At 36.7% G+C, this 11,428-nt stretch overlaps 1 protein-coding gene across 4 annotated transcripts; it reads left to right on the plus strand.

Annotated features, from left to right (window-relative positions):
* The first annotated feature begins 571 nt into the window (after positions 1-571).
* On the plus strand, positions 572-11,051 carry LOC136226311 (uncharacterized). Of its 4 annotated transcripts, XM_066014710.1 has the most exons (6): positions 576-1,582; positions 6,874-7,598; positions 7,680-7,882; positions 8,729-9,098; positions 10,272-10,363; positions 10,655-11,051. In XM_066014710.1, exons 1-4 carry the CDS (start codon positions 732-734, stop codon positions 9,086-9,088), a joined length of 2,139 nt encoding a protein of 712 aa, XP_065870782.1. In that variant the 5' UTR covers positions 576-731; the 3' UTR covers positions 9,089-9,098; positions 10,272-10,363; positions 10,655-11,051. The 4 variants fall into 4 exon arrangements, with proteins under 4 accessions (XP_065870783.1, XP_065870779.1, XP_065870781.1 ...); XM_066014707.1 differs by having other exon boundaries at positions 575-1,582; positions 6,874-7,882; XM_066014711.1 differs by lacking the exons at positions 10,272-10,363; positions 10,655-11,051 and having other exon boundaries at positions 572-1,582; positions 6,874-7,882; positions 8,729-8,830; positions 8,919-9,092.
* The last annotated feature ends 377 nt before the right edge of the window (positions 11,052-11,428 follow it).

Here is an 11,428-nt window from a genome sequence, read left to right on the forward strand (position 1 = left end):
TAAAAATTGTATTTCTTATCCTTTTATAGTAGTAAAAAAAGTTGAAAATAGAAAAAACGAATAAAAAATACAAATAACAAGAACATTAATATAAACAAGTTAAATACATTATATGTAGGGATAATGTACTAAAATAGACCTATGATTTTTAGGAAAGTATCAATTGAGGTTCCACTTACAAAATAGCATAAATATAGGTTTAACGTTTAAAAAGGGTTATCTATTTAGGCTTTGATAACGGATTGTAAGAGGTAAAAAATACCACTTTTATGGAGTTAAGGGGGTAAATAGAACATTCTATAAGTTGTGGGATAAATGGACAAGTTGAGGGAGTGAAAAATACCACTTTTATGGAGTTAAGGGGGTAAATAGGACATTCGATGAGTTGAGGAGATAAAATGATCAATTTGGACAAGTTAAGGGGACTGGGGAAGCATTAGACCTATGTTTTTTATTATATATAATTTATTCAATCAGTTCACACAGAATAATTCATTTGATTTTTTCTTTTTGAAAAATTCATTTGAATTTAGACTTGTAATTAGATTGCATAAAAATCCGATCCAAAGCCAAATTTGGCATTTCACATTTCACATTTGCTGTTTTGCGCGCTTACAAACGGCCAAAAGTAACGGTTACAGTATACATATACTCTTGTCCAAACTCAGCTCACACCTACTGTTTTCACCATCACCAACTCCGACCGCCACCGCCACCGCACCGCCACCGGAATGACGGCTTCTACTACAGAGAAACCACCAGGCCTTAGTATGGACTTTCTCCCCTTCGTAGACATGAGAACTCTCTCACAGTCGGAACTCAGTGCCCTCTCCTTCTGCTCTTCTTCCTCCTTCGACAATTTCCGCACCGATGACATTGTAACCCCCATCGTTGACCGCTCAATGTTCAATGAGAGCACTGGCTCCCACCGCCAGACTTACACTCGGCCTTCTTCCTACCATCATCACCACCACCGTCACCGCTTGGCAGGTCTCCTTCCCAAAGCCCCAAATCCCCCTAGCCCTAGACTTGATTCTGACCGCCGTGAAAGTCTTTGTATTATTAGTTTCCTCAAGAAATTTCTGTCTTCTCGCCCTGAATTCCATCAATTGGATTTAGTAGAATTCGATAGCTTTAGCCATCTCAATGATGCCATTAATTTCAGTTCTCAGGCAGCAGGAGCAGAGCTGCCTGTGGTTAATGGGAACTATAGAATTGGGGAAAAGAAGAGGAAAAGAGGGAGGAAGCCGAAAGTGGAAGTATTGAAAACAGAGGAGAGAGAGAGGGAAATCGGGTTGGAGATTGTGAACATCAATGGGGTTGCGGTGGACTTGGTGTCGCTGGCGAGCCAGGAGGACCCTTATAAGGAGGAATTGAGTAGGAGAACCGAAGGGATGGATAAAGAGGAGGAATTGTTGGGTTTCTTCAGAAACTTGGGAGGGCAGTGGTGTAGTAGGAGAAGGAAGAGGAAGATTGTGGATGCTACTGAATTTGGTGATACTTTGCCAGTCGGTTGGAAGCTGCTACTCGGCCTGAAGAGGAAGGAAGGCCGTGCCTGGGTTTATTGTCGCAGATATATAAGGTATTCGTTAGCATTTCCATTTGTCCGTGTCCGTTTCATTTTCTTTTCTGTTTCCATTATTGTTTCCTAGTTAATTTTGTTTCTCGGTATCCGTTTCGTTTCATTTCCGTTTCAGTTACTTGCAACATAGGTTTTGTTGCATTTCATTTTATAGCTGGCTTGCAAATTCTGGTTACCTGGTATTGTTGGTGCTGAGAAATGAAACGGTAAAGAAAGGAAATGATAGAAACAGGGAAATAATAGATATAGAGAAATAGACTATTTGATTAATAAACTCAATTGAAGAAAAGAACAAATAGTATTGAGCTGAATGAACTCAACCTCCAGAGGAAGTTATACTTCCCTCTGAGCAGAGCTCAACTGTCCAAACTCTAACAAGAGCCAAACAGTTAAGATGTTTTTTACTCCCTTACTGATCCATCTCCCTCTAAATACTACTGCCCTATACCAGAAATATGACTTGCCAGCAGATCATAACGGACTTCCCTTGCATCCCACCCTTGTAGAATATTCCTGCCTATGGGCTAGGCCATCCTTTCAATGGAGTAGTCCGAATGAAATTACTTCCTGGATGTATGCATGTAGGGGTGTAAACCAGCTGATCCGAGCCCGAATTTAGGTAGCTCGGTATTGGTTCGTGTCGAGCCATCTCAAATCGAGCTTTGATCGAGCCGAATTTTTATCGAGGTTTTAACTAATTTTATCCAAATTCATCATACATGCATAGAGATTTCACATAAGTTTAAAATATATATATAAAAAAAAAATCACGTGTTATGACCAAGATTCAAGAATATAGATGCTACTTGTAATCGGAGAACACAAACCCACACAAAAATTTAAAACAATGAAATATATATTAAAGTTTGTAATAGCTAAAAGCCCAAATGTCAAAAGCTTTTTTTTAGGTCATTTTTCTGATTGGTTAAATCTTTTGTGAATTGTAATGAAAAACTAATACTAATTAATAAAAGAAAAATTTAAAGCAAAGAAATATATGTCAAATATATATGTATAATAAAAAATTAATGAAATATTTTAGTAATTAAAAAATAATCGAACCTATTCGCGAGCTTTCAAGCCGAACTTAATGAAGACCTGATTCCGAAACTCAACTCAAACCCTATCGAGCCGAGCTCTAATAGTATGCGAACTTTCTAAGCTAATTAACACCCCTGTATGGACGAGCAAATAAGCATTTGCATGCATTTTAGAAATATTTCAAACCAATGAATAGACTTTTCATATTGTTAAAGAATGCATGTGCAGACATTGTATTTTATGACCATAATGTCTACAATTTCTCATATAGATTCCAAGCTTTGTTCTCTTTTTTTTTTATCTATATACTTAGTCACGGGTGTAGATTCTGACAGAGTTGAAAGAAAAAATTATAGTCCGTTCTCATTGCTATGTTAAAGTGTTTCTTCCAAGTCAAACTTCTGAAGCAGAAAGACTATTCTACCTATTGACCCTTCTAGGCGAGGTTGAAGGTAGATGTCACAAGTGCTGCCATTACACCAGATCTGAGAGTAAGATTGAGTGGTCATTTGTTTATGCAACTAAGCTTATATGATAAAGGTTCTGGAAAATAGATATGATGTTTGAAAACCATTTTGATACTAGAAGATAAATTGTTAAACCCATCAATAACATATTGAAGCAACCTGAGCTACCATCTATCTATTGGTAGTTCTCATTAGTCTTCACATTTGTGCGGTATATATGTTAATGCACACTCTGATAAAAACTAAGCAAGATAGTTCCCCTAATCCTCTCAGTTAAACAAGCAGCAGCAAACAGAGAAAATAAAAGAAACAGAGGAAAGAGATATGATGAAAGAGATGAGTATTATTATCTGAATAGAGAAAGGAAAGTTACAAGGATTAGCAAAACCCCCACAGGAAGAACATTCTTCCCTCCCTACTAAAAGTAGAGCCCTGCAAATTGCAGAAGGACTAGATCCAAAATTGCCTACCTCTGTTTTCCTCTCCCCCACGTATATAACTGAATTCCTCACTCACAATATTGCCAGCTCACCTCAAAGGACATAACAGAATTTATCCTTTGTCATAACTGACTCCCTAAAATACTAAACTGCCCCTGCTGATCTGTTTTTCTTCCTTAAGTAGACTTTCAGTGTCTTAGGCCTACTATTAATATCCAGAATTTGCCCACTATTAGCTGGTTCTCTATCACACTCTTTTGATGATTCCACATACATTTTATCACGAGATGGCATATGTTCTAAAAGTTACAGTAAATGCTAATATCATTGTGCCTTGGGGCAGTGGTGGTAAGACAGTTTAGATTGGTTGAGTTACTAGCCTATGGATATTGATGCTTTGGTACTGGAAAATCTGTAGCTTTTGACGACTTTAGGGTTTAGATATAAGAAGATAGTTCAATGTTAAGACAGAACTAGGGTGGCAGATTGAGAAGAAGAGAATTTGGTTGTGGCGGAATAATATAGCATCTTTACTCTGTTTCGCACTTTGTTGGTGGACAACTTTCATTTTTTCACACAAGACACTTTATGGGTGACCTCCCATTAAAATATACAACCGGGATTTATAACCAGTCAATGCAAGCCAACCTGCTACATCAGCACTAGGGGTGCAAACGAGCCAGGGTGGTTCGCAAACAGTCCGAGCTCGGCTCGGTCAAAGCTCGATCAAAACTCGACTCGATAGAGCTCGGTTCGAGTTCGGGACCGGCTCGAGACATTCATGAGCCAAGCCGAGCTTCCTTAGGTTCGGCTCGAAAGCTCGTGAGCAAGCTCGATTGATTTTTTAATTATTATATATATTAATATTTAATTTATAATACAAATTATATATAACCATACATCAACATGGCATGGTATAAATTATATATCATTTAGAGCATAATAAAATATTTTATTACTTTATAATTGCAGCAAATCAAAAAAACATAATAAAACATAAATAATATATAGGGTATAATGGAGCCAATTGTCTCTTTCAAAAAGTAAAATAATAATTCAACAGTTCCAAGTTATGCTTGCGTGTTTGGGATTTGCTTAATTAAAATGCTATCCCACATCGGAAGCATGAAGAAAAGTATTCCAAAATAGGTCCTATAAATAAAGTACAACAACAGGTGATTTTCTTAAAGTAATAAGGAACCAAGTCCAGTGGCGGAATTTACTAGCGGCTGGACAAAGGTTTCATTAAAGTGGAGTCATTTTGGTTGCTGGTCAAATTGTTGGTTTTTGGCCTGATCCTAGTTTTTGGCCGGGTCAAAATATATAATTAAGTATATTAAAAATAGTTTTTTTTTAAAAAAAAAATTGAAAACGAGCTGCTCGACGAGGTTTGAGCTCGAGCCGAACCTATATCGAGCTCGAGCCGAGCTTTAAAATTTCAGGCTCGGCGAGCTTCGAGCTGGAGCGGAGCCCGATCTCAACACTTTTCGAGCCGAGCCGAGCCTGCCTATGTTCGGTCTCGGTTCGGCTCGAGTGCACCCCTAATCAGCACTTTTTAAACCATACTTTAAAAAATGGACTCACTCATCTTCTTCAACGTTATATCTCCATCAATATGTTCTCTCTCCTCCATTTTTTTTTCAAGCATATCCTCTCTCTCGCACTCTCCCTTTATTAGAGAGACGAGAAAGTGAGAGAAAGGGTACGTTTGAAAAAGAAAATGTAGGAAAGAGGAAATATTGATGGAGATATAAGGTCGAAGGAAATGGGTGGATGACACTTTTCTTAAAGTATGGGTTAAAAATCGGTGATGTGGGAGGTTGGCTCGCATTGACCGGTCATAATTTCTGTACGTTTTAGTGGGAGGTCATCCATGAAGTGGGATATCATTTTGTGCAAAAATGAAGTTTGTACACAAATGTGAAACGGGGCAAATATCATACACCATGTGTGTAATTTACCCCTGCTTATTGAGTAAGATTAGTTATGGTCTCTATATATATATATATATATATATATATACGTTTATGATTAATTTACAAATACTCAATTTAAAAGGAAAGATCCCTATTATATTATAATTAATCTTACTGATACTACAAATACTGCCATTTTAATGGTTCAAATATGAAGAAACACAAAGAAAAACCTGAATTACAGGAAACAGATAAAGAAAGAAGTCTAGATATTGATGGAAAAAGCTGAGTGCTGATACGAAAACTAACCTCCTAGCCAAGTGTGGTCTTGAATGCGATGCTGTGATGAATTGCGCAGTTATTAAAGGCACACCTTAATCCAAGGTTCATGAGGTTTGATTTTAAGTGCCTTTCTCTGTCTATGGTGAACTGTCTCTACGGAGTCGCACAAATGTGCGCAAGGTGTGTCCCAGTAATGCAGCATTCATAGGATATGTACCCTTTGCTTATATTGAATTTAGTTCATCAAGCAACCGGTATGCTTGACTTGATGCAATAAAGGTTCTTCTTTATCCACTTATGCTTCTCATCCACAGCTCCTTTTCTGCTCTAATTTCTTCTTACTCATTCTTCAGGTAGATTAACCTTTGCACTTTCAATTTTGCACACTAAATGATCGGTCAACGCACCACATTAGCACTTAGAAGTGGATGAAGAAGATACTCCCAACAAGCAAGGGACTTTGGTTTTCACCACCATCAATTCCAAACTAGTAACAGGGAAAGTAAGAGAAAGAAAAAAAGAGAGGAGAGAGAAGTGGTGAGTTATCTAGTTAGAGAGGGAATTAGTAGATTAAATAGAGAGAAAAGGTTGGGTAAATTACAGTAGGGAGAGAAAGGAAATGATTAAGAGAGAAAATATAAAGAAGAATGAAAAAAAAGTGCATAAAAATAATCTAATTTTGGATGGATTCCACTTCTGTTTTTTAGAAGTTGGAAAATGCTTATGTGGCGGGTTGACGAGCGTTGACCGGTTATTTAGTGTGCAAAGTTGAGGTTATACACTAAAGTGTGAAATGATGCAAAAGTTGTACACTACATATGTAATTTAGCTCTAATAGCCAGTCACATACACCATAGTGTGAGACCACTATAAGATTGTACATTTTAATGTGCAAAATTGAAGGTTGTACACCAAAATTGATCTTGCTTGGAAACGTTAGGGTTAAATTTGCAACAATTAATACGTTAAAGCTAAATCTGCACTTCCCTCAAAATGTTAGTGTTGATTTTCATTGGCTGGTGGCACATAACAGATAGTCAGATATATACATCTATTTTCATTTTTAGGCCTCTGGCATGAACTGCTTTCTATTTCTAAGCCCAAGCCTCATGTTATATTGATGTTTTCCACTTGAAATTCTCCAGCCCAGGCGGACAACACTTCCTGTCATGCAAAGAGGTTTCTAAATATTTACAGTCATTCTTTGGACATTATGATGCACTGCCGATGAGGGATTATGCAGGTGTCAATACTCATCAGAGGCAATCAGGTGAACATGAGAAGGCTGTTGCATTGCTAGGAATTGAAAATTTGGATTTGTCAGAGGTTCAAGTTCATGATCTTTTTGAATGCTACAAATGTAACCTGATGTTTGACGAAAAGGACACATATTTGCAGCACCTTTTGTCATTCCACCAACGGACTACAAGGAGGTACAGAATTGGTGGTTCTGCTGGTGACAAGATGACTTTGCAGAAGAGAAGTGATTCTCCAACCAATGATGAATTGTCTGCTAGAATCTCCAGAATGGATGCTTTAATTGAAATAGCCCAGAATTCTATTCGAGAAACATCTCCTGATCTTGATCAAAATGTGGCCCCAAATCCAGAACTACTGGCTTCAATTTCGGATCATGAACTACAATCTAATTCCTCTCCTATTGGACCATGTATAGAATCTGTTCTGGAGCTACATCAGCAAAAAGTTGATTATATGATTATTGATGAAATTACACAGAAGATTGATGATTCTGACATTGTTCTAAAAGATAAAATAGATCCATCTGGAAGCGAGCAACATGGTAATGGAGCTGTGCCGCCGACACTATGCGTAGTTGAACTTGGCAAGTCTGTCATTGTGCGTAAAACAGGTTGTGAATGCCATTCTCTTGCTCCATTGAATAGTCAGAAACTTAGCAGCAATGAGAGTAATGTGGAATTGGTTTTTGCAGACAAACATGATGATTGTAAGAGTGAAGATGTGGATAAAACTAGGTGTGTTGAGATAGAGGTTGACTTTCGAAGCAACGGCAGTGTAGCAGATAATAATCTTGTGAAGGAGACTCTACAGCAACCCCTGAAAGAAGATGGGCTTTCCCATGGAGTTCCACAACTGCCTGTGGCCTTGATGCAGCCATCCGCCGCAACCTTTGAGGTATGGTGGCGTCATTACTTTTTTCAGTTCTTCTCAATTTACATTAAATTTTAAACATTGAGGAATATTTTTATGATCTTTGAGATAAAAGTTCATGTTAAGAAAGAAAGAAAGAGAATGTACATAGTGGGGCTGATGATGCGATTGTCTATTTTATTCCATGGAGCAATAAAATAACTTTTGTTTTCTTATCATATTCCTTGACTTCAAAGTTTGAGTGTGTGAATTCAACTTTTATGAGTAATTGATATTCATGGCATACATCAATGTGAAGATCGTAATAAAATCCTGTGAATTTTGGTAAGTGAAAACAACATAATGGCAGTTGGACACTATTCGGGGGTGTTCAAACATTTTTTACTCTAACTAAGATAGCTTTTCTTAATATGTAACATTTGGAGTACGAAAGTTGTATTTTGCTTTTTTTTTTTTTTTTTTATGACTGTTCTATGTTTGTTGTTATGGACACATGGTGTCCTTTTATCCTTTAGGTTGGTTATCCTATTTTATCTGTAGCTTTATTGATGTCTTCTGTTGTTCTGCGTTTACGATGGATAAAAGGAATCGATGATTTTCTTAGTTTTTCTCTGAAATTCGGGTATCTTAGTGTTCAGACACAGAGCATAGAAAGCTCATTATTAGCTTCAAAGTACAAATTTGAGGCAGAATCTTATTTTACTAAGAAATGTGCATTCAATATGGGTGCCAGAATTTCTTAATTGATAGCGAAGGAAGTATTAAAGATTATGGCAAATGAAAATCTTATAACTAAAAGAACCATTGTTTAGAGGGAAGAAATAGATTCTGCATGAGATTCTCATTGCAACTAAAATTACATATTTGCAGATTGATCTAAGTGCAAGAGATAAAGGGGATGATAAAATAACAGGATTCGAGGATTTGAAGTTGGAGGAAATTGAGCAGCTAAAATTTAGTTTCAAAACCGAGGTAGAGGTGCCGATGAACTTAGTAAATAATTCTGAGATGGAAAGGGTGTTCGATGCCGCAGCTCAGTTTGAATTTGACTTAACTGTAGATGATGTTGGTGGACAACGGTTTACTACTATGTGTGTATGGTGTGGAATAGAGTTTAGCCATGAGGTTGCTGATACTGAATTGCAGTCTGATTCAGTTGGTTACATGTGTCCAGCCTGCAAGGCAAAAATCTCGGGGACGCTAAATATGTGGGGTGCTGACGGTTCATGAATTTCGCTAGGTATGTGGCAATTTTAGTTAAATTCCAGTTCATCTTTAGGAAGCTTGTGGTTTTCTGTATTTTATGTTTCTTTTTGTTTCTTTTTTATATTTTTTTGTTTTGATTAGTTTCTTTTTGTTTATTTATGTATACATCTGAATCTGATGGAGGAACATTTGATTATGACCATGATACGGATAAGATATGTTGGCCTATGCATCTTAGTGCAGGGCACAGATGTTCCTCTTTCAGTTCAATACTAGTATCTGGCTTTGCAACCATTTCAAAATAGATGAATCACTAGCACATGGATCATTTAACGCTTAATACATCATTTTCCCTCTGAACCTTGATTGCCCCTGGACTTTTAGTGTCATGATAGCGCCTCTCAACTTGCATAAAATGTCAAGTTAGCCCCTGAACTTGCGTAAAATGTAATCAATTAATCACTCGGTTGCAAAAAAAAGTAAGTTAAATGCGGAAGGTGTATTGCATGCGTCTAAAAAAGAAAAGTAAAACGACCAAGGTCGGGGTATGCGGTTCTAATATTAGAGAAAGACAAGTTTTACAGTTGAGCAAGTAAGAACTTCCTTTTTAATGTATCATGTGAATAATGTAATAACATTCTAAAGCGTGTGCAATACATCTTTCGCATTTAACTTTTTTTTTTTTTTTTTTTTTTGCAACGAGTGATTAATTGATTGCATTTTACGCAAGTTCAGAGGGCTAACTGAACATTTTATGCAAGTTGGGGGCTATTGGGACATTTTGAAAGTTAAGGGTCCAATCAAGCTTTTTGGACAAGTTCAGAGCGCAAATGATGTATTAAGCCTTCATATAAACTAGTATACTCCAAACTCTAAAGTTTTGATAAACTTGGTCTCTTTTCTTCTAAATTTTAAGATGTACTGGGATACTTTTCTTTCCGTTCAAATTACAGCAAACCATTCCTAAATAGAAGCACTCCGCAGAACCTATTGTAGTTTTGATGCTTTAATTCTTCATTAATGGCAATGCAATGAGCTATGCCTGGAACATATTGACCATACAAACTGTGATTTTATTCTTCACCACTTGTTTATTGTTAGTCTGAGTTAAGGGATTTAACATTTTGCATTTCTTTTTGGCTGTGTGATATGCTGCTTGCCTTGTTCTTAACATTGATACTGACCAGTTAGCATATTTCTTTTGTAGCAAGCAGATGCTGGATGAAATATGCAATGTAATGGCAAGGATTGAACTAGCATTTTGAAGCTACAAGTAGAAGTTGGTTTATCAATATCTAGGTAATGTACATATTGAAATGGAAGTATATGCTTACATTACAGGTTAATTCTTAAATATTAGGTTTCTTGTCAATATCATCATCTTTATAAGCTGAACATGATGTCTGTTTGGTATATATGATAATATGTTGTTATAGCAATCTTTCTTGGCAAAAAGCATCTTGAGTCCCCCCGATCATTCCGATTTTGGTGTATTGGGCCCATGATCTTTTATTTCAACACATTAAATCTTTGATCTTTTATTCAAAACCTGAAATGATGAAAGTATTTCTTACTTCATGTTTCTGATAGGTAAGCTTTACACATATATATATACAATGATGAAAGTATGGGTATAGTAAGAGACCGTCATGGGTATAGTAAGCTTTACACATCAACATTAACTTCAGTCCGGGTGGTTGCGGGGGGTGCCATAAACTAAGCGACCTTCAGGGACGAGTCGGCACCATGCCAGTCAGAGCATTGGCTGCCTGGAATTCTCGTAGCTAACCCAAACAGTTCCGAACACTCACCATTGCCGGAAGAGCCCGCTGCTCCTAGAGCGTTTTATTAAGATGTGTATAGACCAATAGATATAGTTAAAATAAGGTGAAGTTGTGGGAACATAGTGAAAGACATTTTCCCCCTTTGTATTCAGTCTTTTTATATTGTTCGGAATTAAGTCTTGAGTTTATATTCCGTTTTATTATAGGCTATGCATATTTTGTTATTACTTTGTTTAAAGTAACCATAGAAGACACATTGTTGTATTTGGCTCTAAGCAAAAATGCCAAGTAGTTGAAAGTTAAAACAATAGAAACAGAACATGAAATAATAGTTGGCTTTGTGGGCTACGGAACAATTAAATAATAAAAGCTTAATAGAAAAGAGGTGAATTTTACGGTGGACCGGGTGCAATGGATCCAACCAATGAAAAAAGAGAACAATGCTACCTCATTAGGAGATGATTGATGTAAGGAAAGAGACACAAAATTATAAGGGTCAAATAATACATTTTCTTAGGCTCTAGTACTTCAATTTATTTAAGAAATGGCATCAAGATTCATCATTGTACCATTCAAATTT

Source organism: Euphorbia lathyris, chromosome 4, assembly GCF_963576675.1.
Source record: "Euphorbia lathyris chromosome 4, ddEupLath1.1, whole genome shotgun sequence".
In the NCBI taxonomy this organism is placed as follows: Eukaryota; Viridiplantae; Streptophyta; class Magnoliopsida; order Malpighiales; family Euphorbiaceae; genus Euphorbia; species Euphorbia lathyris.

Excerpts from the sequence above, each read along its gene's own strand:
- LOC136226311 (XM_066014707.1), top strand. The coding sequence starts at position 732 with ATGACGGCTTCTACTACAGAGAAACCACCAGGCCTTAGTATGGACTTT. Across the intron at positions 1,583-6,873 it reads TATTGTCGCAGATATATAAG|CCCAGGCGGACAACACTTCC; the intron begins GTATTCGTTAGC and ends GAAATTCTCCAG. Across the intron at positions 7,883-8,728 it reads CATCCGCCGCAACCTTTGAG|ATTGATCTAAGTGCAAGAGA; the intron begins GTATGGTGGCGT and ends ACATATTTGCAG.